The 27581-nt window shown below is 49.8% G+C and overlaps 1 protein-coding gene across 1 annotated transcript; it reads left to right on the top strand.

The window, feature by feature from the left end:
- The first annotated feature begins 340 nt into the window (after positions 1-340).
- On the top strand, positions 341-22920 carry ALKBH5 (alkB homolog 5, RNA demethylase). Its single transcript, XM_079797283.1, has 4 exons — positions 341-2483; positions 9178-9258; positions 20351-20506; positions 21342-22920. The coding sequence occupies exons 1-4, from the start codon at positions 1714-1716 to the stop codon at positions 21514-21516; spliced, it is 1182 nt and encodes a 393-aa protein (XP_079653409.1). The 5' UTR covers positions 341-1713; the 3' UTR covers positions 21517-22920.
- Positions 22921-27581: the final 4661 nt, after the last annotated feature.

The raw sequence follows: 27581 nt of genomic DNA, 5'->3' as shown, positions 1-27581 counted from the left end.
ACAACAATAAACAAATCCAGAGTCCAGTGCTCTTGCCCTGACAAGCTGTGGGCAGGGACGACACACTGGCGGGAAACAAAATGACCAGAGAGTTGAGGTTGAAGGCAGATGCAGAAGCCAGACATGAAACCTAAGATGCATTTCATTCCAATGAGCATCTGGTTAGGCAGCTAGGAAGAAGTGAACCGAGCCTCGAAGCAGACTGGGTATGTCTGCAGACCCGGCAGTGTCAGGCTGGGGCTCAGTGGTCACGGAAAGGGGCCGAGGGGTCTTCGCCGAAGGCCTTGAGCGCCAAGCAAAGCAGACGAGCTGGATCCGGGAGGTAGAGCAGAAACCACTACCGCGGGCCCGCCCCTGCGCACGCCCAGTCGCCACGCCTCTGCGCACGCGGAGCAGCCTGCCAGACCACAGTGCTTCAGAACTTTTTAATCTCTCCAGTAACATAGTTTTGCCTTCTCCGTGAGCCCGCTCGTCCTCTTGGGTGTTCTCCTGTCGTTCCCGGAAGAGCCGCCTCATACCCATCTCCAGAGCCAAGGAAAAAGCTAAGCCAATCCTGGAGCGTCCCGCGGCTGCGCACGCACCGAAGCCACACGTACGTGACTCGGGGAACGTCCGCTACTGGCGGCAGCGGTGGCAGCGAGGGAGAGAGGGGCGGTGAGGCGCCCCGTCAATGCGTCCAGATTCTGCGAACATCGTGGTTCGGTTCCGAGCTGGAAATCGGTGCTCTTGGCCGGGCAGTTCAGAAGTTTCCTTTAGCGTCTGAGGGCTTTTTCTTCCGGTAGGGTCCCCATTCAGGCACCTACTCAGACACCCATTCATCTTTCAGGGGTCCTCATAGCCCTCCCTGCCTCTAATTAAGTGACGGATACAGTAGCCAAGGCGACCGCCTGATTGACAGGCAGGATTACCAACCAACTTCCGGAAGCTCCTCTCTGGGTCCGCCCGGCGCGTGGCCGGGGGCCCATGAAAGAAGTGAAAGAATCCAAAGGGACGGTAACCCGACAACGTAGGTTGTTGGCGATTCCCCGGTGATTGCGCGCTGGGGGCTGAGGCGTTTTTCGGACAGTCGAACGATGCCGTGACGCAGCACAGCTATAGCGTTGGCAGTGTGAGCGCACCCCTGTGGAGGGAGCCCTTCGGTGTTCTTTGAGAGCGCTCCCTCGGAGTCCTAGCGTGGGGGAGGGGTGGCGGCCGACCAGCGGTTCCCCGTCTGCGCTTGCGCCTGCACCTCTGCTGACCCGGCCCGCGAACTCGCGCAAGTCCGCTGCGCGCGGAGCCGCGGTGGCCTGCAGCACTGCGCGTGCGCATTGGAGAGCTTGTTGAGGAGCGGCGCTGGCGGACGTCGGGCGAGCGGCGCGTGACGTCGTGAGGAGCGCTTTAAAGTGCGGGCTGGGCCGGGCGTCTGAGGGTCTAGCCGGGAGTCGAGCCGATTCTCCGCAGCGGCCCTCCGCGGCATGAGGCGCTGCTGCCGCCCCTGCCCCCCGGGACGTGGAGGAGGAGGAGGAGGAAGCTCCGTAGCCACCACCGCTGCATGACTCGCCGCCCCTGAGGTTCGACCCAGCGCCTGGCCCTCAACTCTCACAGCCGGGTCCTCGTATGGGGACCTGGCGCTGAGGACCCCCTGCCCTCCGGGGGCCCCGGGCCGCGTCCCCCGAGAGCCATGCCCGGCCGCCCCGGCCGCCCCGAAGGACCCTAGAGCAGCGTCGCGGGGCCATGGCGGCCGCCAGCGGTTACACGGACCTGCGTGAAAAGCTTAAGTCCATGACGTCCCGGGACAACTATAAGGCGGGCAGTCGGGAGGCAGCGGCGGCTGCAGCCGCCGCCGTGGCCGCCGCCGCCGCCGCTGCCGCCGCCGCTGAGCCTTACCCGCTGTCCGGGGCCAAACGCAAGTACCAGGAAGACTCGGACCCCGAACGCAGCGACTACGAGGAGCAGCAGCTGCAGAAGGAGGAGGAGGCGCGCAAGGTGAAGAGCGGCATCCGCCAGATGCGCCTCTTCAGCCAGGACGAGTGCGCCAAGATCGAGGCCCGCATCGACGAGGTGGTGTCCCGCGCCGAGAAGGGCCTGTACAACGAGCACACAGTGGACCGGGCTCCACTGCGCAACAAGTACTTCTTCGGCGAGGGCTACACGTATGGCGCCCAGCTGCAGAAGCGCGGGCCGGGCCAGGAGCGCCTCTACCCGCCGGGCGACGTGGACGAGATCCCTGAGTGGGTCCACCAGCTGGTGATCCAGAAGCTGGTAGAACACCGCGTCATCCCCGAGGGCTTCGTCAACAGCGCCGTCATCAACGACTACCAGCCCGGGGGCTGCATCGTGTCCCACGTGGACCCCATCCACATCTTCGAGCGCCCGATCGTGTCTGTGTCCTTCTTTAGCGACTCCGCGCTCTGCTTCGGCTGCAAGTTCCAGTTCAAGCCTATCCGAGTGTCGGAACCTGTGCTTTCCTTGCCTGTGCGCAGGGGGAGCGTGACTGTGCTCAGGTAACCCACCTGGGAGGAGGGGCGGCCCTGCTGCTGTAACTGCCTACCCTGACCCAGGAGGCAGCAGCCAGTCGGAGCCCGCGCTTTACAGTTCTGACCCACTCCTGTCTTTAATACTTGCAGTAAGAAAGTAGGGACGGGTCTGGGAACATCTAGAATTGTGTCCGGAGGGTAGGTGTGACGTGATCACGGACTGACAGAATTAATCTATAGGCATCTTTCCAGAAGGCTAAGCTATTAGCAATCTCTTTTCCTTCGTGATTTTAGCAAGTTTTTTATTCTGGGTCACCGTTTTCAAGTGTATGTGTTTTTTTAAAAATGAGTTGAACTAAAAATTTTCCCAACTGTGCCATTCATGGTTTCTTTAACAGAGAAAATAAACTATTCATGAATTTCTTAACAAAATAAAGGGGAAGGTCCCGGAGCATATTTAATTGATACACATTCTCCATTCCCAAGAAGGGGAGTGACTTCCTTGGAATTAATTGAACAGAGTTGTGGTTGGGCCAGGAATAGAGTGCAGCCCACACTTAAAATTCAGTCCCTGTTGGGTGCAGTAGACCATTGATCCTTTGTAAGAATGTGTTACCTGTTGTCAGGAATAAATGAAACAAAATAAAGCGGCCTCTACCTGGAATTTGGTCTTGTAGTTATGTCAGCAGCAGAACTTAGGTTCTTGGCCAATTTTGGGCCCGTGATTCTGCTGAGAATTAGTCAGTGCCCTGGCCCCCAGAGGAGATTGCCTGCTGGAATACCTTTGCTGTTTATAAGGAGCAGAACATTATCTGGAAGCTGCCTCCTTCGGCCTTGAAACAAGTAAACCCAGCAATGTATTTCAGTAATCCCCAAAACCTCCTAGGAGGTCTAGACTCCAGCTGTTCAGAGAGGCTTGGTTGACCACCAAATTCAAGTACAGCATCAGGACACACTGGTTTTGCTGTGAGCAGTTTAACCTCTGAAGTGCAGTCAGTGCTGTAGACCACAGTCATGGGGAGAAGCAGGGTCCGGGGAGCCCTCTGAATATCATGAGTAGGTCATCTAATTTGAGTTGAACAGCTGAGGCTGATTCCATACCTGGGATGGCAGCAGAGCCTTGTGATTCAGAAGGCCTCCTGGTGGGAAATTGGGGAAGTTAGTGGCAGTAGAAGGCAGTACTTTGGCTTCCTTATGTATCAGCTGCTCCTTTGTCAATTGGGCTTCTGGCTTCTCAGACCTATACATGGTGCTCCCAGATTGGTGTCTTAGCAGAGCCCTTTAGGATGGGATTTCAGGGCACACCCTCCCAAGTGGCTTGCTGTGGAAGACAGCTTGGTGTCTAGCTTCATTGAAGGGTACTAGATTCTGAGAGGACTTCGTACAAGGGCCATTTGGTCTCTTAATGGGATATCAATTTTCCACATAGTCACAGGGGGTTGTCATCAGAAGGTCTAACAGTAGTTGGTTGTGTATTGAGATCACAAGGAGCAGTTTGTGACTTTGAGAATCCCCCCACCCCTATACACATGCATACCTCTTTATTGAAGAACAGAAGTTTCAGGTTCTGAAAATGCAGGTCTGGGAACACTGTAAAGTATATGATTGTCTGACAGCTATGCTGTACACCTGAAACCAAATACAAAATAATACTGAAAGTAAACTGTAATTGGAAGATAAAAAAATTTTTTTAAATGCCGGTCTGTTAGTGATTGGCAATGGGATTACATCATCAGGAAAATTATCTTCATCGTTTCTTCAAAATAGTAAAGTCCTAAAGGTTTCCCAAGTCCCTTCCCTGGCTGTGGAGTTAGTGTAGGAGTCAGCCATATTCTGAAAAGTGCTGCCCCAGGCTTTGAATCCAGCTCTCTTTTGGGATCTCGTGGGCGTTCTCCGAGCTTGCTGTCCCATTTGTAAAGTAGGGGTGATGCCAACTTCCAAAGCCTAGTAGAATTAAGTGTGGTGATTTTGTGTGTGATATAGGGCCTGGCACTTAAATGGGTGCTTGCTTTTGTGCACAGCCATTTAACGAGTCCCTGCTCTCTCTTTGGAGAAGTGGCTAGGGATTTGATAAATCCCTAAAACATGCTTCTTCCCTTCATAGAATTCACAGCCCAGTAGAGACTGCAGATGGTCACAGCCCAGGAAGGTGCATTGAAGGGGGAGAAAGGACATCTTAACCCACTCTGGAGTGTTGGAAGTTTGGGGGAGGAAGCTGGAACTTGAAGGGTCACTAGGAGTTAGCTAAGCAAACTCTTGGCAGCAGTTGCAGGGAATAGGTAAGGGGCATGGGTAGGTGCTGACTTGAGGCAGATGAAGTTTATTATTAGCGCTCACATCCACCTGGACCTGAAGTAGATTCTGGTGAGGCATGCCTTGGTAAATAGCGGTACTTTTGACATTTGGGGTGGGCTAATTCTTTGTTGTGCTGGGGCTATCCTGTGTATTGTAGAATGTTTAGCAGCATCCCTGGCCTCTATCCACTAGATGCCACTATCACCTATGACAGTAAAAAATGTCTCCAGATGCTGTCAAATGTCCCGTGTGGGACAAAATCATCCTCACTGGAGAGCCATTTCTCTAAGGTTCTGAACACCCCCACTTATTAAAATCTTATAGCACCTGCCCACTTAGCACTCTCAGCTTACTTGATGTGCAGGTGGGTGAACACCTGCCTGCTTGTGGTTCTCTTCAAATCCTGCTTGGTTCTTCCCCAAGTTGGTAAAAAGGTGAAGCTTTCTTTCACTTCCTAGTATGTATCCCAGCCCAGAGGTGAGGAGTTGTCAGGCTGCTATTGGAAGGGAACGGCTGATGAAGAGTGGTTCTCTGTAGATGGGGAAGGTTTGTAGTAATTCTCATCTGACTCAGACTTCAGTTACTGGTGGCAGCAGTGTCTGTACCTGTCCAAGGCAACATGGTGGGAATACACTTTTATATTTAACTAGAGGCCTGGGGTGGGGTCCTTCAGCCTGGCCTGCGGGGATCGCTTCGAAACCCACATCCCCCAAGGGGTCCCAGATTGCGAGAGGGTGGTTCTCGGGTGACACACCCCAGAATCGAGCTCCCTCCTCTCTGGTTCCGTGTGTCACCTGAGAACCTCAGCTGCCAAGTCACCGCAGCTAGGCAGCTCCTGCATTGAGCGTCTGCCCCCTGGTGGTCATTGCACATCATAGCTACTGGTCGGATAGTCGCTTAGGCTTTTATATGTATATAGGTAGTTGTCAGCATGGATATTAGTGTGTGGCACATATTAACTCAGCATTGTCCAACTGTGGACATAGAGCAAGGCCTCACAAACCCTTCTGGAATAACTTCAGGCTTCTTTCCAAACCCAGTTGTTTTTTCCCTTACCTTCCCATGTTGGGCTTGAGTGGACTCTTCTTAATGCTGTTCTCTAGGGAACTAAATATATTTCACTTCCTCTTCATACCACATTCCTCTCTTATTCCTTGTAGTGTGAATGGGCAGATTAAAACATATTTCAGTTGGATTAATTAGAATGATTACCTCAGCCTAATTGCTTACTTGCTGCTACTTTTAATCATTACTACATGGTCAATGGTTGTGGTGGCCACGTGCCCGGAGACGCAGGCCTTAGCCATCTGTCTGGAAATGACTATATCACCCAGCCATGGTTTAGGAAGAAGTGAGCTCAGCCTGTAACTTCTAGTTAATAGTTGATAATGGGGTGGAGTGGGCACCCCTGTCAGTTCTGGGCTAAGGGCTGATCTTGTTCAGCGGGTTGAAAGCAAAATTTAGGTTTCTGGCTTAAAATAGTTGGGAAAGTAGGGCATATAGGTCTGGGCCACATCTCTTGTGTGGAATCTTCGATTCTACGGGAGGGGAAGGGACCTCAGGATAAAGTCAGGGCTGTGCATTCTCAGGAGGCACTCTGGGCCAGGGGAGTTGGCTGACCTTGGCTCTGCCAGGCTTGACAAGAAGGCAGAGGGCATCGAAGGAAAGGAAGCTAGTAGGCAAGCCATGGTCTTAATCTTGGCTCTCAGAGCAAGCAGAAAATAAGTAGGCCATAAAAAATGCAGGGTTGGATGGGCATTTTCGGCTGGGCAGTTGTGTGCAACTGTTGCTAAGGTATTGCCGAGGCTAGTGAAGCCCCAAGGACAGACTGGATCTTGTCACCAGGAAACATAGACGGGCTTTTCTTCCTAGCCCTTATTACCTACTCTCCTATCCAAAATAAAAAAGCAAAAACCAGTGTAGCACACTGAAACCAGGAGTTTGATTATAGTTCCAGTGTCACCACCCTAGCTGTTTGACCTTGAGCAAGTTACTTAACCTCTCTGGGCCTTAGTTTTTCCTCTGCCAGGCAGGGCTGCTAATACCTTAGGGTTGTTATCGAAGATTGAATCTCTTTCACACTATAGAATGTTTGAAGTTTAGGTAAAGTGTCTCTGGAGATGAGTTGCCTTCTCTGCTCAGCTACTCTATCTGTACCTTGGTGTATACAGAATTGGGACTCAGAGAAGATTGACCTTCTTTGTAGGAAGCTTTCCTACAAATTAGGCAATGTGTCTTCTTGGAGGTTTGCCCAGGTGGCTGACCTGCTACCCCCTCAAAACCTAAGCTTCTCAGCCATGCAAAGATCATTGGATGCTGCCCAGAGCAGGTAGCACCAGCCAGAGGGAGGCTGTCACAAGGCCAACATCTTGGCCAGACCCTCCATCTCTGGTTTTATCCTGTGCCAGGCTGGACACAGAGTAGAAGGGGAATTGTGGCCATTTTGGAAATGTGCCTTAACGACTCAGTCTCCAAGACTGTCACCTAGAGGAGAAGTGTACAGTCCCTTTTCATTGAGTTTTTCAGATTTCTCATTTATCCTGCACCTAATCCTCTGAGGAGTGACTTGCTGTTTTGCAGATACAGAAGTAGGCTTCAAAGCAGTAAAACAGTTGAGCTCAACACACACGTCTTTGTGTCCACTGTATGCAGAGATGAGTAATAACTTTGCAAAGCTTTGTCTTGTAGGGAAGGTATTTTCCATAAGGCTACATGTAGTAATAGAGAAGTGTGGGTGGGCAGAGAGGGGGACCCAGCCCTGGGGAGTTGAGGGGTCACTCTAAGGCACAAAGCTAGTGGATGACAGAGCCAGGCTCTCTTCTTGATGCTTGCAGCATACTACTCACTGCTGCTTGAGGGGGCTTAACCCAGGCAGGCTGGCCAGCATGAGGTATTTCTTCCTTTCTCTCTATAAAAACAAAAGAGCAGGCGGCACTGGAACTTTTCTTATGCCAAGGGTAAGGCTGGACCCAGGCATATTAAGTTTCAAGTTGGCAGACTAGGTCTTGCAAACAGGTTCTCTTATGGCAAGTAGGTTCCCTAGTAGTAAGTAACCCTCTTGGTCTCTGCTGGACACTTTCTGCTGAAGTTTGGCCAGATGAGTGTCCCTTGATCAGGACTTTGAGCCTCCTGCTCCCAGCGAAGCCTGATACTCTGAGGAGGGCTTAGTACACTGTGTCACAACTGCCAGGAAGTTCTAGAAGACCAGTGCTAATGAGCTTTTCAGGAGGGGTCGGTGCCATGGTCATTTCTGTAGGCCTCTGCAGTCCTCCCTCCTCACTAGTTCTGAGACCTGGGCGCTGTGGTTTGTTTTACATTCTAGAGCCCTTTGGGGCACGGGGACAGTCAGGACTTGGCAAACATCTGGATTTTCTCCAGAACTATATTAAGGGAGTGGCTCCTTGTTGGAGATGGGAAGTCAAGGCCCTTGGTGTAGTGCCTGCAGTAAAGTCAAACAGATTGATAACACTTGTTAACAGTAGGGAAGGTTGCCTGTAGCCAGTACTGCAGATTTAGATCATAGAATGTGCCTTGAGAACCTTTGGGGAATTGGATTTAGCTCTCTGAGGAAGTCCTGTGTTTACATGGGACTGTCTTGCAGCCCAGATCTGCACTTCCCCAGTGTGGAGTGGTAAGAACGTAGGAAGGGACCTTTAGCCTGGATCACGTCTTCTTGGTAAGGAACCTACCCCAGGTTCTGGCTTGCCCCAGGGTGGTCCAGGGCCCTCTGGTTTGTGTCAGATGTTTAGTCAATGGGAGTGGGGTGCCATGCTCTCAATGAGGGCATGTGATGGGGCTTGAGAAAGCTGAGTTTGCTTCCAGAGTATCAATAGGAAAGATGTTAGCTGTGAAAAGAACAGTCATCTACATTTATTGGTCGGTGAACAGTTTAAAAAATCATGTGTCTTGATGAAAACAGGTATTTGAGTGTCACAGCTGTCTTCAAGATTTTGGATTCCCCCAAATGGAGGTTTTTTAAAGCTTTTATTTTTCAAGTAGACAGATTCTCTTTGTGAACATTGCAGTCAGTGCTGTCAGCGTTTAACTTGGATTCCTCTGCAAGCCAAAGGGTGAGGGACAGGGAGAGAAGGAGGAGGAGATACTTTCCTTGTCTTGTCACCAAGGTCTGGCCTGAGTCACTCCAACTGTCTCCAAAGTGACAAAGGTGTATCTTTTCGGTGGCCCTTTAAAGAAGGGCTCCTCGCTTGTACAGGGGGATTCCTGCTTTGGCTTCTGCCTTAAGGCTCTCCTTTGCCTCCTCTCAGGTTTTCCTTGCATGGTTTCAGGACAGAAGTGTTAATTTACCTCTCAAATAGTGAGGCACACAGCGGCAGTAAGACCTGGGCCATATTTTTTTTCCTTTCCCCCCAGGAACCTTGGTTGTCTGATTACTCTCCATGCTCACATGCTCTGTGTTTATTTTCAGTGGATATGCTGCTGATGAAATCACTCACTGCATACGGCCTCAGGACATCAAGGAGCGAAGAGCAGTCATCATCCTCAGGAAGTAAGTGCCCTGGTCTGGCACCTGCAGGCCTGCCTGTCTGAAGATCTAGGTTTGGGTTGCCTTAGAACTTGGCTCCTTGTATCAATGGCATGGCAGCGTAAAACCTGAGAGAAGGAAAAGGCTGTAAGGTCTGGGGTTTTTCGTGTGTTTTATTTTGATTTATTGACTAGAGGCCCGATGCACAAAATTCCTGCAAGAGTAGGCCTTCCTTCCCCCTGGCTGCTGGCACCGCTTCCCTCTGGCACCCAGGACCCAGGCTTCCTCGCAGCCCTGGCTTCGTCCGGAAGGTTGTCCTGTCTAATTAGCATATTACACTTTTGCGATTATAGATGTTGAGAGAGAGAGAGAGAAACATTCACTTGTTTTTCTATTTATTTATACATGCATTGGTTGGTTCTTGTATGTGCCCTGCCTTGCAATTGACCTTGGCATATCAGGACGATGCTCCAACCAAGCTACCTGGCCAGGGCAGGTCTGTTTTTTTAATTGAATTCTGTGAGGATAACGTATCTCTTCTTCATCAGAAAATTAAGTTCTGTGGCTGTTTAACTAGGGAGCTTAGTTAGGACTGAGCAAAAGCCCATGCTCTTAGTGTTTATGGGAACAGTCTTAAAACAAGATTTGGGAAACACATTTCCAGAACCTCCCCTTTTCCCCGCCTCCTTGGTTCTGATTTGTCATGTGTTTCTGTTGATTATTTTTAGACTGTGCCTTAGCAGCCTGCTTTTAAAATGCCTGTGTTTTCACTTTGGGAGGGAGCAGAGAGTGAGGAAAGGAAATGAAGGTGGGAGGTTAGACTGCAGTGTTCAGCAGGTGCATGGCTTAGGCCTGGCTGTACCTCTTCTCTGGCCAAGGGAGTCAGGGATGTACTGACCAACACTGCCAAAACTAGCCTGACCTGCAGTTCTTTCTGCTCATGGGGTGAATGGGCTGAGCCAAGCAGACACTGGGTCAAGATAAGCTTGCCTTTAGAATGGAGTCCTGAGAGGCAAGATAATTGCCCAGGATCAGATAAGACATCAGAGCAGGACTAGTGCTTAGTCCCAAGCTGGAGCAGGATGTCCTTAAAGCTTGCCATCTTTTTTGTTGTCAATCCTCCCCTGACAATATTTTTTTCCATTGATTTTTAGAGAGAGTAGAAAGAAGTCGGGGGAGAGAGAGAAACATCAATGTGAGAGAGACATCAATTGGTTACCTCCCAACATACGCCCCAACCAGGGCCAGGGTTTAGACCTGCAACCCAGGTACATGCCCTTGACTGGGAACCGAACCCATGACTCTTCGGTACATGGGCCAATGCTCTAATCACCTAGAAACAGGCCAGGGCTTTTTAAAAAAATTTTTTAATAAACTATTTTTTAGAATAGTTTTAGATTTACAGAAAATTGTAGAAATAGTACCAAGAGGTCCCATGTACCAAGCACCCCATGCCCCCCTATTGTTAACATGTGTCAATGTGGTATTTGTATTACAATAAAAAAGTTAATATAGATCCAGGATTCTTAACTAAAGTTCATATTTTATTCAGATTTCCTTAGTTTTTTCCTAATGTACTTTTGTTCTAGGATTCCACATTACATTTAGTTGTCAATATCACCTTAGACTTCTTTGGCTGTGACTGTTTCTCAGATTTGCCTTATTTGTGATAACATTGATGGTCAGGTATTTTATATAATGTCTTTCAATTGGGGTTTTTCTCATGGCTAGACTGGGGTTACAGGTTTTGGAGAGGAAGGCCACAGAGGTATAAAGCACCACTCTCCTCCGTGTCGTGTCTAGGGCACAGGACCTTGATATTGAGCTTGATCACCTGGCTGAGGTGGTGTTAATCAGATTTCTGCGTGCTAAAGTTACACTATTTTCCTCTGTCCATACTGTCTCCGTAGGAGGGAAGTCACTGTGTGTAGCACACACTTAGTGGGGAGTTAGCTCCTCCTCTGTAAGGGGCAGTAGCCCCACAAAGTATTTGGAATTCTGAACAGGAATTGTTTCTTCTCCCCTACTTGTTCATATCTTTATTCAATCATTTACTTATTGGTATGGATTCATGGGTATTTTATGCTCAGCTTGTTCTAGGTTTTGCCTTTAAGTCCTTATTTCTGACTTGCCTTTTTTTTTTTTAACTTCAGTCAATAACTTTGGTATCTTGGCCCTTTGGGCCTAGAACTTCAGAATAATGTGGTGAAGTCTCTTTGGCATGGTTCTGCCACTTCATCAAGTCAAAACTGTGAGTCTCTTTTATCATATGTAGAATGGAGATGATTTAGACCTATGGTGCAGGCAGAGTACGAGGCATATTTGGGAGCTCCAGACATGGGTCAGCTTGGCAGCTGGCAGCCTCTCTGCTCTAGCCAAAGAATGTTCCCAGAATTCATCAGAAGAAGGGTTTTTATCTGCCTTTTTACTTTCTTTCCCTGTGGTTCCCAGCACAGGCCAAAACCCAGAATCTGGAAGTGATGGAGTCCAAGTATAGGCCCTTTCTGGCCTCTCTCCAGTCATTTCTTCTCAGGCTGTACTTGACAACTTCAAGTGCAGCCAGGGACAAGTGGTCTGCCCAGAACAAACTACAGAGGAACTCCTAGGGCAGTGGTCGGCAAACTCATTAGTCAACAGAGCCAAATATCAACAGTACAACGATTGAAGTTTCTTTTGAGAGCCAGATTTTTTAAACTTCTTCTAACGCCACTTCTTCAAAATAGACTCGCCCAGGCCGTGGTATTTTGTGGAAGAGCCACACTCAAGGGGCCAAAGAGCTGCATGTGGCTCGCAAGCTGCGGTTTGCCGACCACTGTCCTAGGGTGATACAGAACCAGAGCAGCAACTTTACAGGTGTTCCCTCCAAACTTCTCAAAATAGGTTATCTTGGAAATCTTCACTGGAGGTGCAAATGGAGGTGGCCATAGCCAGAGCATCAGCTGATTCCTCCTTTTTGTAAATTTATTTTTTCAGTTTTTAAAATATATTTTTATTGATTTCAGAGAGGAGGGGAGAGGGAAAGAAACATCAAAGATGAGAGAGAATCCTTGATTGGCTGCCTCCTGCACAGCCCACACTGGGGATAGAGCCCACAATCTGGGCATGTGCCCTGACCGGGAATCGAACCCTGATTCATAGGTCGATATTCAACCAGTGAGCCACACAGGCCGGGCTGTTTCCTTCTTGAATGGTGACTCCCATACCTGGCTGCCTGGGCTGGCTAAGTTAGATGCTTCTTGGTAGAGCTAGGTGTCTATACTCTTACCAGTTCCTCCAAGAAGCTCTTCAGCCAACTGGGCCCCTGGCAGTGGTCTGACCTCAGATAAGGTTATTTATAGGTCACTTGAGTGGTCCCAAGAGCCAGCCAGGTACTAGGCTGGAGGGCAGACACACAGAGCTTTTGGTGTGAGAGGGCTGAAGAGTGGGAAAGTGCTCCCCAGCTTCCCAGGCCCAGGCACTTCCCAGACATCAGAGGTATGGCCTTAGTGGGGCACCTGGTTAATTTGATGTCTTCTGTGAAGTCACGTTTAAATGAGTAGAATTTGGGCATTGAGCTGGCCCTACTCATAGGCAGAGGGGTATAGCCAGTCTGTCTTCCCTTAAGTTCAGAAAAAGATTACACAGATTGCTGAGCAAAGGCCTGGGCCTCAGTCACTGACTCAGGTCAGTCAGCTGGGATGGTCTTTCTTAGGGTCTTACGGAGAGGAAATAGTGGGGTGGCTGCCAAGTGCTTTCTGGCTCAACAAAATGCAGCTCCTTTGAATATGGGTGATGCTGAGTCATCATGCACGTGGTGCCATCATTTCTCACAGGCAGGACTGGGACGTTGGGGTGACCTGAGAGCTTCTGTAGGAGTGGAATCTTTGGGCTGTAGCTTAGCTTTATAATACTAGTATGTTTGAGGGTACTACCAGTAAGTGGCTGAGTGAGGCCTAGAACCTGGCTCTCCTGGTGCTGGGTCTTGTGGTCCCCTTGGTGGATGGCACAGTGGCACACCCCACGCATGCCCTGCTCCTGCCCTAGTGTGTCACTGGGGGTGTATGCTATGATTTTAAGAAACAAACTCACATACAGAAGGGCTTTCTTGCTTCTGCTATGCAAGTAGAGAGCTAACTGATGAGAGTGTTTTAAGTGACAAAGGGGCTGCTCTACAGAGTGGGTTGCAGGCTGGTCAGCTCTTCAGCATCCCCCAGTTTCCCTGAATGTCTGTTTCCCAGTCCATTCAGGGCAAGCTGCCCAACATGCATCTTTGTCAGTCATTGGTACCCCAGGCGGGAAGCTGGACTTAACCTTCTTGAAGGTCTAGTTAAAGTTTTAAATTACTGCTTAGAGAATGAAGGGGCTCGTCAATTTCTGGGGTATAGCAATTCAGCAGGGCAGGTGGTAGTGGTATCCCATTTCTTTCCACGATTCTCTGGTGTGCAGTCTTCTGAAGGACCTTGCGAGCTGCTCCATGCCACGCACTCACCTACTAGGTGCTAGGCACTGGGCAGAGCGCTGCCTGCACATTAATTCTCAGAGTAGTGTGTGAACTCTGGAAAAGGGCTCAGGTAGGAAGTGAACTGCCTCAGGTGATCTAGCAAGTTTGGAATGATCTCTGACCGGGAATTCCTGACTTGGAAACATTAAGCATCTACCATGCACAAAGCACCCGAGGCAACTTAGGTCCCTTGGTGCTTGGTATGTGATAGGTGGGCATTTTGCATGCCAGTGCAGCACAAGCTGAATGAGCATTGTTCTAGAAGCACAGAGTGTGTTCCCTGGGGCCTGGGGGGAGCAGGTATTTATATCCAGCACCAGCCAGGTGGCTCAGTTGGTGGGAACGGGTTCGATTCCTAGTCAGGGCACATATCTAGATTGCAGGTTCAATCCCGGATCAGGGCATGTAAAGGAGACAACGCATCAATGTTTCTCTCCCTGCCCCCTTCTCTTGCTCTAAAAAAATTTCAATAAAAACATATCCCCGGGTGAGGATTAAAAAAAAATTATATCCAGCTTGGTAGGTTTGGGGAGGGTGTTTAAGAAAGGCTCAAGCACACCCACGCCTTTCTTCCCTGAACCTGTTCCCAAGGCCCTTTTCTCTGACTTTCCATGAACCAGAGCAGCCCCGCATGGTGCACTTCTTTCCTGTAACATTTTTAGAGAGCCAATGTAGCCCTGCCCAGCCTCACCTGTTGCTTCTATCCTAAGCCCTTCCTCATTTCACTCTTCCTAGCTTTAATAAACATATTCTCAAAATTAAGAAGAGGAAAAAAAAGGCTTGGTGATCTGGCTCCTGTGCTAGACACTGCTTGTTAGGCAGAAATGATAAGTTCAAAGACAGGAAGTTTAGAGGACCTCTGTAGTTGAGGGGTGATATCGGAGAAGGAGGCCTTGGATCAACACTTGATCATCAGGAGAGAGCTCTGGGCTCTCATGGACTTTTAGTTGGTGGCCAGGGCATCCAATCCATTAGTCTTAAGGAATCCCCGAGGGCTTGTATACAAGACTTTATTCCTCATGGGATGCTCTATAGCTCACTACATAAAGTGGCTTAGGGCAATGTGAATACACTTCTGGTCAAATGGTGCTCATCTCGGAGTAGGCTGAAGCTGGAAGAAGCAGCTGGAGTATCATTTGCCAAGTGTTAACCAAGGCTGGTATGAGCTAGGCTCTGTGCCAGTATCAGGAACGTGGTCTCTTCTCATTCCCTTGTCCTTTGGGGAAAGGCAGACATTTAGCACTTCACCAGGGACTGGCCTAGGACGGCTTTCCAGAGACTTCTACCTGAAGGTGGTCAAGGATGAGTGGGCTTCACACAAGCACAGAATAGGCTTAGGGGCAAAGACAGTTCAGAAGAGACGCTCTTTACAGAAGCTTGAAGTCTGGGAACTCTGAGGTAGTCCATTCTGGAACACAGGGTAGAGATGGGTTGGAGCAATTGATACAATCTAAGATAGTCAGAAAAGACTTTGTGCTGTGCAGAGAAATCTGGAGGGTGCTGGGGCGCTGCTGAAGCATGTGAGCAGTGCGGTAAGGGATTTGCATGGGAGAAATTGTCTGGAGGAGGCTGAGCTAAATGGCTTATTTGGTCATTTAGGTCAAGGGGACCCAGGGGTCAGGGGAGACGCTCCCTGAAAGCTCTAGTGTGAGGCTATGTGTGTGGATGAGCTGAAGTGAGACTGGAAGGCACACTCAGCTTTGCCCCTGAGGGTGGGGGATGAGTAGAGAACTTTTGGCCACGTCTGAGACATCATCCCCACTGAGACCCCTGCCATCGCTTCTGTCTTCACGATTCTTGTCTCCTGTGCCAAAGGTTAGCCACCTTTCTTCTCTGGTCGAATGAGTGTGTGCACATGCATACACCCTACCCATTGGGCAACCTGACCAGCCTGTTGTGTTCACAACCTGCCCAAGGAATAAAGAGGTGATGAGACCACCAGGGGATGTGACTGACTTGGGTTCCTGGGTCAGGGTAGGGACTGACAAGTCTGTGCCCAGTCAGCGTAGAGTACAAGCAGAGGTACATGGAGCAGTTAGGAAAGGGACACCAGGAGGCGCAGTGTTCAGTGGCCTAGGAGAGGGAAAGCAAGCTTGGTGTCTGACCTAGTTCCTGGAGGATGAGGTAGACTTGACCAGGCCTGAACTAGGAGGATCCCTGAGCACTTGTCGTAACTAGGCTGAATGATTTGGAAAGATACCCTTTGGGGCTGGGTATCTTTAAGGCTGTGTTTGAGGGGAGGCCTACTGGAAGCCCAGGACTATGTGCTTGGAGTGCCCTTTCTTTTTTTCTTTTTTTTAAAATATATTTTATTGATTTTTTGCAGAGAGGAAGAGAGAGGGATAGAGAGTTAGAAACATCGATGAGAGAAACATTGATCAGCTGCCTCCTGCACACCCCCTTACCGGGGATGTGCCCGCAACCAAGGTACATGCCCTTGACCGGAATCGAACCTGGGACCTTTCAGTCCGCAGGCCGACGCTCTGTCCACTGAGCCAAACCGGTTTCGGCTTGGAGTGCCCTTTCTTTGGGTAATAACCCCCATGTGCCTTTTAGGCTCTTCTGGCGAGAGCAGACTTCTATAACTGTCTCAGAACTGCCTCGGGGAGCAGGGCAGGAGTTGGAAAGAATGTGATGTTTGAGGGAGGTTGGAGGGAAGGGTAGGCGTGCCTGGAGAGGGTGGGTACTGTTGTAGGAGAGACAGTGATACAGATCTGGGTTTTGTGGGGTTTGATACTCGGAGGTGCTGGAGCTAAGGCCAAGAGGCCTAGGTCCGTGGTCGGCAAACTGTGGCTCTTTGGCCCCTTGAGTGTGGCTCTTCCACAAAATACCACGGCCTGGGCGAGTCTATTTTGAAGAAGTGGCGTTAGAAGAAGTTTAAGTTTAAAAAATTTGGCTCTCAAAAGAAACTTCAATCGTTGTACTGTTGATATTTGGCTCTGTTGACTAATGAGTTTGCCGACCACTGGCCTAGGTCACTCAGTAGACCAGGGGGTACTCAGATATGCCCCCCCACATTGCTTCCTGCCTCTCTTGGGAAAGCCAGGCTTTGTAGCACAAAAGGGTGCTTGGTGAGGGTGAGCCAGAAGTTGGGGGAGTGGTTGGTAGCGGAGCCTGAAGCTCAGATTGGTGGTGGTGGTCTGTCTGCACTGCCCTGTTCTGCTGCAGTTATGCAAACCCACCTGGGCTTCAGAAGCCATCATAGGGTTGTAGCTGTGTGACTTAGGCAAGTGACTTGATCTCCAGTTAGCATTGCTTCCCACCTTTGCAGTGGGTATAATCCTCCCTAGCAGCTTCTCTGGAGGATTCCCTGAGTGATAAAAGAACAGAGTCAACTCCCCATCCCCTAGGTCACGTGGTAATGTGTTCCATTAATGCTGTCATCCTCCCTTTGTTCTGGCTTCCCCTGTACCAAGGCCCTGTCCTGTCCCTGCCTGGTTAATCCTAGCCTCATGTGCCTGTGGTGCCTTGCTGTGACCAGGGGATGTTGACTCAGTTCTATAATGCAGGTCTTCATTCCTGTTGCCCCCTGAGGGGGCCCAGACCTTGCTGGTAGAACTGGTCTTCCTTACTCCAAATCTGTGGCTTTGCACACTGAACCTTGACGGGCCTGGCCTTTGAAGAGGGGTTTGGTCTGAAGTTAAGCTGCTGGTGGGCTCTGGGCTTGGGATCTGGCTCTAGCCTGGCTTCCTGCAGCTTTGTGGCTTTTGGATGTGGAGGGAGGGCAGGAGCTTCTCCAGCTTTTCTGAGATGTACTTGTAACAGCCCCAGGGGATGGGCTGGGAGCCCTTCGGAGCCCCAAAGCTTATACTGTCCCCAAAGTGAGTACATGATTCTGGACTTCTGGTAGAGCCACTTGTGATCATCCCTCCTCTGAGGGCTGCCCCATGATAACAACAGAACAGTCAGTGCGGAGAAGAGGACCCTTTCCTCATTTAGGCAGCTCGAGAGCAGCAGAGCCAGTCTAGGTCCCTGTCCTGTCTCTCCAGAATCAGCTGGTCGTAACTTTCTTCCCAGCTTCTCCAGCAGTCCTAGAACCCGAGTGAGGGGCCACCACTACTGTGCCTGGGCAGCCCAGGCAGGCCACTCAACTAGTTAGCAGCTTAAGGGCGGGGCCAAACCAGGACTTGGCCTGTGCCAGCATGGCAGGATGTGCTTGTGTTTTCCGGCCCCTGAGGTGTGTAGTTTGGGCTCTCCTCTTGGTGGCTTTGCCATCTGTCACTGACCCAAGGAAACAACTCCAGGGTGCTAGGCCCTGCCCACCAGGGCTTTCTGTGTCGGGCTTTTCTGCCCTGAGTGTGTGGTCCCTGGCCCTGTGGCATCTTGTGTAGGACTTAGTTTAGTGGTGCCAAAAGGAGATGTTCCTCCATGAGGCTTCAGACCCTTGGAGTCCTAGCAGTCAAACTTAATGGCTAATGTCTTGTTTGGTCTTTTCTCTGCTGCCTGGACCTCTCAGCATGAGGGTATGAGGTCTGGCCTGATAAAGAGGGCTTTGGGGCTCAGGTGATTCTAATTCCCACCTTCATATCTGGGTGTTGCCCAGCACTACCTCTTCTTGGTGCTTCTCTAAAGAATCCTAGGGCATATCTTTGGTTTCTAGACCCTCAGAACTAAAAGAGGCCTTAGAGCCAGTCACATTTCCTTCTTTGCTCAGATGGGGAAATTGAGGCCCAGAGAGGGATGGTGATCAGGGCTGGATTTTCTCTTGCTATTAGGTCCTCCTTCCCTGAGCCTGGAGTGCCCAGAGTGGAGGCTGAGGCTGGAGGAGCTGTGCCCCTCTGGCCTCTGCCTCTGTGAGGCCTAAGCAAAGGGGCAGGGACCAGTTATGTTGCCTTCCTGCCCACTCGCTTGAGCCTGAGAGCGTCAGAACATGTGTTCCCAGCTAGAAGGTGCCCCCTGCTCGTCTTAGGAGAAGACCCCTGCCCAGGTTCAGAGCCCTGTGACTCTTGCCTGGCTGGCTTGGAGTCTTACCTAGGCTTAAACCTTTCTCCAAGACTTCCAGGACACGTGACTTCCTACTTTTCTGACCCAGTTTCCCCCATCTATTTACAGCAGGCCAGCCAGTAGGGGTAGGGGGAGCTGCAAAGACTGGGTGCAGTTGTTACCAAGAATGCCAGGCAGGCTAGGGCAAGGCAGCCTCTGATCCCAGCCCTCCTTCCCCTCAGTAATTTTGTGAGGATGTCCTTTGAGTCTTGCCCTGATCACAGCACCTTTTTCCTCAGAACCAAATTACTACTTTGTGCCAAGCAGCCTATGGGAAATTGCCTTTGGGGCCTTCTGTCAGCTATGCACCAATTACTCCCCATCCCCGGCCTCTCTCCTGCTCCTTGCTGTACCAGCCTGACTTGCCAGCCTTCTCTGTACCATGCAAGAAGCTTGGGCTTCTTTGAGGTTTCCCTCGCCTGGCTTCAGATCACTGCCCTGATACCTCCCTGCCCAGCTTCTCCAACCCCCCTTCCTTGACTCTACTTGCATCTTCTTCCTTTACTAGGTAGGCATTGTATTCCTTGAAATTCACACCCGGTGCTAGGTGAGAACTTTGCCTTCAAAAGCCCTTGGCCTGGTCAGTATCCTGGAAAAAACAGAAGCTGCCAGGTGGCTGTGTGGGATGAGAGCCAAGTACATGAATGTGGAGTTGGGCCTGGGCTCTCCTGGCTCTGCCACAGTCCCTGAGTGAGAGTGGGGGAAACTCTTACTCTGTTCCCCTCCAGCCCTTCCATAGGCCTGGCCAGGAGAACTTTTCTGCCTTGGTATTTTAGGCAAGGATGAAGTTGTCTGTTGGAGTATGTTGGTGCCCACCAGAGGGCTCTTAGTCCTCTGGCAGGTGGAAATGTCTAGAGAACCTCTGGGCCCGAGGCTGCCTCATCCAACTCAAAGAGTGCCTTGGGATCTTTTCCCTGGGGCAGCTGATTTCTGCCATGGAAGTCTTCATACGGAAGTATTCTTTCTTTCTTTTTTTTTAAAATATATATATTTTATTGATTTCTTACATAGAGGAAGGGAGAGGGATAGAGAGTTAGAAACATCGATGAGAGAGAAGCATCGATCAGCTGCCTCCTGCACACCCCCTACTGGGGATGTGCCTGCAACCAAGGTAATGCCCTTGACAGGAATCGAACCTGGGACCCTTCAGTCCCCAGGCCGACACTATCCAATGAGCCAAACCGGCTAGGGCCATACAGACGTATTCTTGTTCCCTGCTCCTAAGCCTGAACTTAAGAAGTGTCTTTGAAAGTCAGCCAGACCAATCCTTAGTTCAGTGGTCGGCAAACCGCGGCTCGTGAGCCAAATGTGGCTCTTTGGCCCCTTGAGTGTGGGCTCTTCCACAAAATACCACGTGCGGGTGTGCATGTACAGTGCGATTGAAACTTCGTGGCCCATGCACAGAAGTCGGTTTTCGGCCTGGGCGAGTCTATTTTGAAGAAGTGGCGTTAGAACACTCAAGGGGCCAAAGAGCTGCATGTGGCTCGCGAGCCGTGGTTTGCCGACCACTGCCTTAGTTGAACCACAAGAGACTGAGGCACAGAGCCGAGCTTCTGGCCTCCCCACTCAGCCTGCCTGGAGAGAGAATTGGTCTGCTAGGATCCATACCCCCACCAGAGGCCCCTGGTGACCCCATGCCTATTTCTTTTGCAGGACTAGATTAGACGCGCCCCGGTTGGAGACAAAGTCCCTGAGCAGCTCTGTGTTACCACCCAGCTATGCTTCAGATCGCCTGTCAGGAAACAACAGGGACCCTGCTCTGAAACCCAAGCGGTCTCACCGCAAGGCAGACCCCGACGCTGCTCACAGGTACTTAGCTTAGGACCCTCAATAAGGCTAGCAAAGCAGCCCCATGGCCTCGCTTCAGGGTGAGATGGATAGAGAAGGGCCTGGGATAGGTGGTTAGGAGCCTGGCATTGCCCACATTTCTCAGGCTTTATGTCTAGTTCCCCTGGGCTGGTGGCATTGGTGCCATTCACACTTAAGCCCTGATTGCCTGTATCCTCAAAAAGAAGAGGTTAGGCCAAGACTCTGACAAGTGGGAATGCTTCATGGCCTGCCCGTGATTGCCCTTTTCCAGTCCACCCAGACAAGCACTCTTGTGGCTTATACTTAAATGTTAGGAGGAAAGCTTGGGACTCAGAAGATAGTGGGCCAGGGCCCCATTTCAGAAGAATTGGGGACGGTTCCTGAGGAAGTACTGTTTAAGCTAAGACCAGACAGATGAGGAAGACCTGTGGGCAGGGCATTGTAGACAGGAGATACTCATGGGCTAAAACACTGGGGCAGGAAGAACTTGGTGGTTTCAGGGGCTAGTGGGGTTGGTGGGCAGAGAGAAAGGACGAGTAGATGGGGGGTTGAGAAGTGAAGAGAGATGGCAGGACTTTGCTTTGGCAGTGTCCTCGGGCACCAGACTCAGAGCCGTGCAGACCACACAGGGTACTTAGGAAGTGTCTCAGCGAGTAGGAGTGGCCACTGGCACTTAGTGGGCAGGAACAACAATGCCATTGCTTCTGCCAATACAGCCCTCTGGAAGAATGGTGGTGAGTCATCCTGCAAATGAGGGCCAGAACTAGGTGCAGAGGTGGGAGGCCCTGCTGCCATGCCAGCCTCTTTGTGACCGTCCCCACCCTGACCCTTGCAGGCCTAGGATCCTGGAGATGGACAAGGAAGAGAACCGACGCTCAGTGCTGCTGCCCACACACCGGCGGAGGGGGAGCTTCAGCTCTGAGAACTACTGGCGCAAGTCGTACGAGTCGGAGGACTGCTCAGAGGCCGCGGGCAGCCCCACCCGAAAGGTGAAGATGCGGAGGCACTGAGGCCCACTGCATCCTCTCGGGACTCTGGTTAATCCTCACGTAGCCACCCGTTTTTGTTTCGTTTTGAGGGGTTTTGTTTCTGTGTGTTTTTTTGTTTGTTTGTTTTGACCCTTTTATTTTTCCTTGGTTTGTTGCCTATTGAGGCTAAAGAACAGAATTGGTTCTTGGTTTTCCTCTTGGATGGAAAGGCTGACAGCTCACTCTGGAGTGGCTAGTAGAGGAACGCGGGGCAACCATCATCAAGTGGGGCTGTGTCAGGCTGGTTTTATTTAAAAGCAACAAAATGTTTTGGTTAAGAAAATTCTTGTTTTGCTTTATATGTAAATTTTATCAGTGTTGTGAATGAAGTTGTTCCTCCTTGGGCCCCCTCTCCCCCCATGTCTAAGCTGGGCTGAGGTCTCCTGGGCCTTGCTGTCCTTCTACCTGTCACCTGCTCTCCAGGCTCTGGAAAGTCACACAAACACCCTCTCCCTCTTGCTGCAGAAACATTCAGGATGACTGAGCAGGGGCTTCAATAGTGCCAGCCCCTGCACCCCAGAGCTGTTGGCCAAGCCCAGGGCTTCCTCCATGCCTACTGGCCTGCTTTGCCTACAGGTCCCTGGCTGCAGCGGTCCTGACCTCTTGCCAAGAGCACACCTCTGCTGGGTTGCTCCTTTCAGGCATATGCGTGTGATTGTATGGAACAGTCAGACTGGCCATGTTGGGACAGTTTAGAAATTGTTTCTAGCTAGGACTGGTGTCCTTCCAAGTCTAGCATTTGGGGTATGGAAAACTATTGTGGTGTGTAGCAGGATTTTTGTTTAGATTTTTTTTTCCTTTGGTCTTGTTCTTTTCCTTTCCCTTTCCTTTCTTCTACATTGGCCAGTTTGGGCCTTCTCCCCATGTCACCCCCATAGAAAGGTGCCTGCCCCTCTGCCTGTCTGCAGCACACATCCAAGGCCAGAGCCCAGGCCTGCAGACTGGGTTAGTGTCTCTTCCACCTCGGGGCATGGGAGCTGGGGAAGGGGCTTTTAAAAAATAGTAATAAAAGGGGGGAAAATAGTCCTTGGCAGTTCCCACTCCTCCGATTCTCGAGGGCTGTGAGGTTTTGCTGGTCTAGATTTATTAGAAATGTCTCCTTGCTAGGCCTGAGAGCAGATTCCCCACATTGCCACCACCATGGGGAGGACCTTGTTTTATAGAGTCCTAGGCCTAGGGCTGCAGAGATCTGGGGCAGCCACCATAGGAAGCCCTTCTCAGGGCCAGAACTCCTTTGCCAGCGTGGATCCTCAAGTTGGAACTGCATAACGAAGGCAGTTGCATTTTTTTTTTTTTACAGCTCCCCTCCCCCCTCAATGATTTGTAGTTGTGTGTGCAGCACTTTGCCCTGATATGTGTGCTCTACAATAAAAACCAAATCTAATATATTTTGAAACAGGTGTCTGATGCTATCATAAAAGAGGGCTTGCCTTTGGTGCTTCCTTCATCCCTTTATTTTCTCTTTAAACTCTGAATGGGGGGTTGGTAGTGAGCAGAGTTTATTGTCCACTAGGGCTCCAGAGGAGACGACCAGTCACTGACACAGGGCCGGGGGCTGAAGGTGGACTGGACTTCCGCTTTTTCTCCCACTCCCAGGAGCCAGGATCCTACCCTGCCGAGTTCTGGAAGCTCCTCTTCCTAGGGGTGATCAGAGAGGATGTGTGCTAGTGAAGGAAGGACAGCATGAGCAAAGGCAGCGGGGAGAGCCTGGTCTTTGTAGAAGACACACAAGTGGTTTTGCTCATTAAACAAATTATTGAGTTCTTATATTCTGGGCAATCCCACACTGTGGCCCCAGTAGTGAGCAAAACTATCCTGGTCCTTGCTTTCAAAATTCATACCAGTAGAGTTGTGGTATATGGACACAGGCAGACATTTTGAGATGGAGTGGGATTGGGGCCCAGAGGGTTTTAGTACCTCCAGATCCCAGACCTGGCTCCCAGGTTCTGGTTAGGGGCTTTGGCCTAGAATCTCCTTCATTTGCTTCCAGTGCCCAGAGCCAGTCTGCTTGGCCAAATTCTTACTGTGGAAACCTGGTAAGCCACTTAACTGCCCATTTAACAGAGGAGAGTCCAGATGGAACAGTTGTTCAGCCAGGGCTCATTCCTGCAAATTGGTAACAGATCTGGCCAGTTTGGCCTACAGGGGTCAGCCACTGGCTGCACACTGGGCCCTGGATGCCCCGGAGAGGAGACATTGGAGCTGAGAGGGAAAGTGACTTGCCAAAGATGATCTAGACTATACATGTAGAGGTGCGTACCCACCCCTCTATGCCTGGGCCCCTGACTAGGAGCATGGAATGGGGGCTCACATGGAAAGCTGGGAACTGAGAGGGCTCTCTTCTGTAGCTGTGACAAAGCCAGACCCTGGTTCTTCCTAGTCCCTGGGTGAAAGAGGCCCTTTGCCCTGCGGTATTGAGGGACAGAACATAGAGAAAGAGGGTCCCGCCTTAGCAGATCCTGCTGTGTCTTTGGCATTAGTCTCTGTACCTGTACAGAGGCTCCTTGGCACCCCATCTCTTGGACTGTGATAATCCCTTGAGCAGTCCCCAAGCCTGCAGAGGCCTTAAGGGAATGGGAGATCCCAGACTCCTTGAATCTGACTGTTCCCAGCCATTTCCTGGGGCACCAGCTGTTTGGGCCAGCTGTTATGTCCCATCAGTCTGCCCCCAGCCCAGTCTTGTACACAGTAGGTACTCTTAACAACATCTGGCACCAGTACTGCCCACCTGGGGAGCCCATCTCATTCCTCCAACCCTGTTGTGTGGTGGGGGAAACTGAGGTCCAAAGTCATGTTATTCATTCAGAAAATATTTGAGTGTCCTATTGTGTACCAAGCTCTGCTGGGTGTTGAGGATACAAGACAGACCTGGTATATGTCATATACACACATGTTGTTATAAATTGTACTGATATAAAAGATGTATAGCACATAAAGTACAAATAAAATATACAATATTCTTTATCATAAATTCTCTATAGCCAATTTCTCACAGAATGATTTTGTTGATTTTTTTTTTCCTGAATTCTTACATTTATAGCCTACCTGTGGTACTAATTCAACCACGATATGGCAAATGGAGTTCCATCCCATCTACTTGTATTAGTTTTCTGTGGCTGCAGTAACACATTACCAAAAACAACAAATTTATTTTCTCACAGTTCTGGTGGTCGGAAACCCAAAATCGCTATTACTGTGGTGTTGGCAGGGCCATGCTTCTTTTGGAGGCTCTAGTCCTTACCTCTAGTAGCTTCTGGTGGGTATTGAAATTCCTGGACTTAACAGCTACATGGCCTTCTCTTCTGTGTTTATCAAATCTCCCTTTGCTTCCATCTTCTTAGGACACTTGTATGATTGGATTTAGGGCCCAGCTGGATAACCAAAAATAAACTCCCATGTAAAGATCTTCAATCACATCTGCACGGTCAAAAAATGTAAAATATAAAAATATGTATAAGTTCCAGGGATTATTAGGACCTGATATCTTTTTTTTAATATATATTTTTATTAATTTCAGAGAGTAAGGGAGGAGAGAGAGATAGAAACATCAATGATGAGAGAGATTCACTGATTGGCTGCCGCCTGCATGCCTCCCACTGGGGATCGAGCCCGAAACCCAGGCATGTGCCCTTGGCCGGAATCAAACCTGGGACCCTTCAGTCCGCAGGTTGACGCTCTATCCACTGAGCCAAGCCGGCTAGGGCAGGACCTGATATCTTTGGGGGCCACTGTTAAGCCTACTACACTGCTCTTGTACCAGGTTCTCTTTTTTTTTAATCCTCTCCTGAGGACATGCTGTTACTGGTTTTAGAGAGAGGGAGAAACATCAATGTGAGAGTGAAATATTGATCTGTTGCCTCCCGCACATGCCCCAACTGGGATCAAACCCACAACCTGGGTATGTGCCCTGACTAGTAATCAAACTCTTGACATTTCAGTGTATGGAACGGCACTGCCACCAGCTGAGCCACACTGGTCAGGGCAGCAGTGACTTTATCGTCATTAAATTTGATACGGGACATATAGATTGCTCATCGTTGAGCAAATTGTTAATTGGATTGAAATTTCTCAGCCTCAGCACTACTTTTAAATTTAATCTACATCATTAATATTTTTTCCACCTATTTAAAAAAATTTTTAATTGATTTTAGAGGAAAGGAGAGAGAGAAACATCGGTGTAAGAAACATCAATTGGTTGCCTCCTGCATGGGCCCCAACTGGGTATCCAACCCGAAACCTGGGCATGTTCCCTGACTGGAAATCAAACCAGCCACCTTTTGGTGTATGGGCTGAGCCTCCAGCCATCTGAACCAGACCAGCCAGGTTCCATCTATTAAGTCTAGACCTGTGCTGTCCACTATGGCAGCCATTGGATAATTTGCCTGTTGAACACTTGAGATGTGGCTAGTTTGAACTGAGATGTGCTTTAAGTGTAAAATAAACACCAGAATTTGAAGAGTTAGTAATGAAAAAAAAAGAATGTAAAAGATATCCTTAGTTACTTTATATTGATTACATGTTGAAATAGTATTTTGGACATACCAGGTTAAATAAAATATACTATTTAAATTAATTTCAGCTGTTTTCCTGTTACTGTTTTAAATCTGGCTACTCAAGAGAAATTAGCCCATCCAGCGCGGCTCAGTGTTGAAGCGTCCTATACACCAGGAGGTTGTGAGTTTGATTCCCAGTCAGGGCATATACCTAGGCTGCAGGTTTGATCCCTGGTCGGGGCGCATATGGAAGGCAACTGATCAATGTCTCTCCCTCCCTCTTTCTAAAATCAATAAAAATATATACTAGGGTGAATATTTTTTTTAAAAAAGAGTACAGACAATAGCAAAATATAGTGACATTAGGAAGTGCCTAGTTTTGAACATTACCTTTGCTTTTAATATAATTTAGTTTTAATTTTATATAATTTAATTTTTAATAATGGCCTTAACAACTGACTTGCAAAAATTATTAAAATTACACAGTTGGCTCTTGGAGCCATTATTGGGCACTGTGGGGACTGGGGTCCTCCAGTTAGGTTTTAGGGCGCTCATTGGTGCAGTTCTTCCCTGTGCCCACAGTGGGGCAGGAGAGTCCAAGTGACGGCGCTTCAGAGTGGGGCAGGGGCAGCTGTCCTTTGCTTTGGATGGGGAACTGAGGCCCAGGGGCAAGAATTTAGGATCCCTATTACCCTTCTCAGCCAGGGACCTCAGGACTCACAGGAGCGTTCTCCCGATGAGCCTTTGCACGTGCCGGTCGGTGCTCTCTGCCGTAGGAGGCTCCTGCTGGGAGTTTCCTCTGTCTTCCAACTAGCCGCCTCTGGGCTCCCAGACCACTGGCTGCCCTCAGCATAGCCCAGAGTGTACTGTGTGGTCCCAGTGCTTCCACTCCAGGGTAGGAGAGTAGGCCCTAACTCCCACCTTCTCCTGGACTCTCACTGTGAGTGAGGCCCTTTTCAAATGGTCTTATTTAATTCTGAGACCTTACTTTGGGACCTGGGCTCATATTTTGACTCTACCATGTACTAGCTGAGTGATTTGAGGCAAATTACTTAATCCCTCTGACCTTGGTTCTTCCTTTGTAAAATGAGCATAGGATTAAAGGAATGACTATGGTCCTTGGCACAGACTAAGTGCTCAGTGTTGTTAAATAGTAGCAATTAATATTTACCCCCATTGTGCAGATGAGTAAATCGAGGCCCAGAAAGAAACAGGAACTTGGGGCCACAGTCCACCTTCCAACAGGCCTGTGACAATGCCCACCTGCTCAGCCCCTGGGGCCTCAAACCTGAAACTCCCTGCAGGGGGCAGGTACCTCAATCCCAAAGTCCTGTGGCCCAGCATGAGCTGAGAAAAGCACACCAAGCGTCCTGGCTCAGCAAGTGTCAGGGCTGAGAGCCCTGCACCCAGAGAGACACACTGGCTGGAGGTCCGGAGAACCATTATTATTTATCCCCCATGTGACCTTGGGCAGGTCACTTTTCTATCTTAATTAAAAAAAAATACATTTTCATTGAGTTCAGAGAGGAAGGGAGAGGGAGAGAGAGATGGAAA

This window comes from Cnephaeus nilssonii (assembly GCF_951640355.1).
Source record: "Cnephaeus nilssonii genome assembly, chromosome: 19".
Classification (NCBI taxonomy): Eukaryota; Metazoa; Chordata; class Mammalia; order Chiroptera; family Vespertilionidae; genus Cnephaeus; species Cnephaeus nilssonii.
The sequence above is the reverse complement of the archived record's forward strand: the minus strand, read 5'-3'. Positions and strand labels throughout refer to the sequence as shown.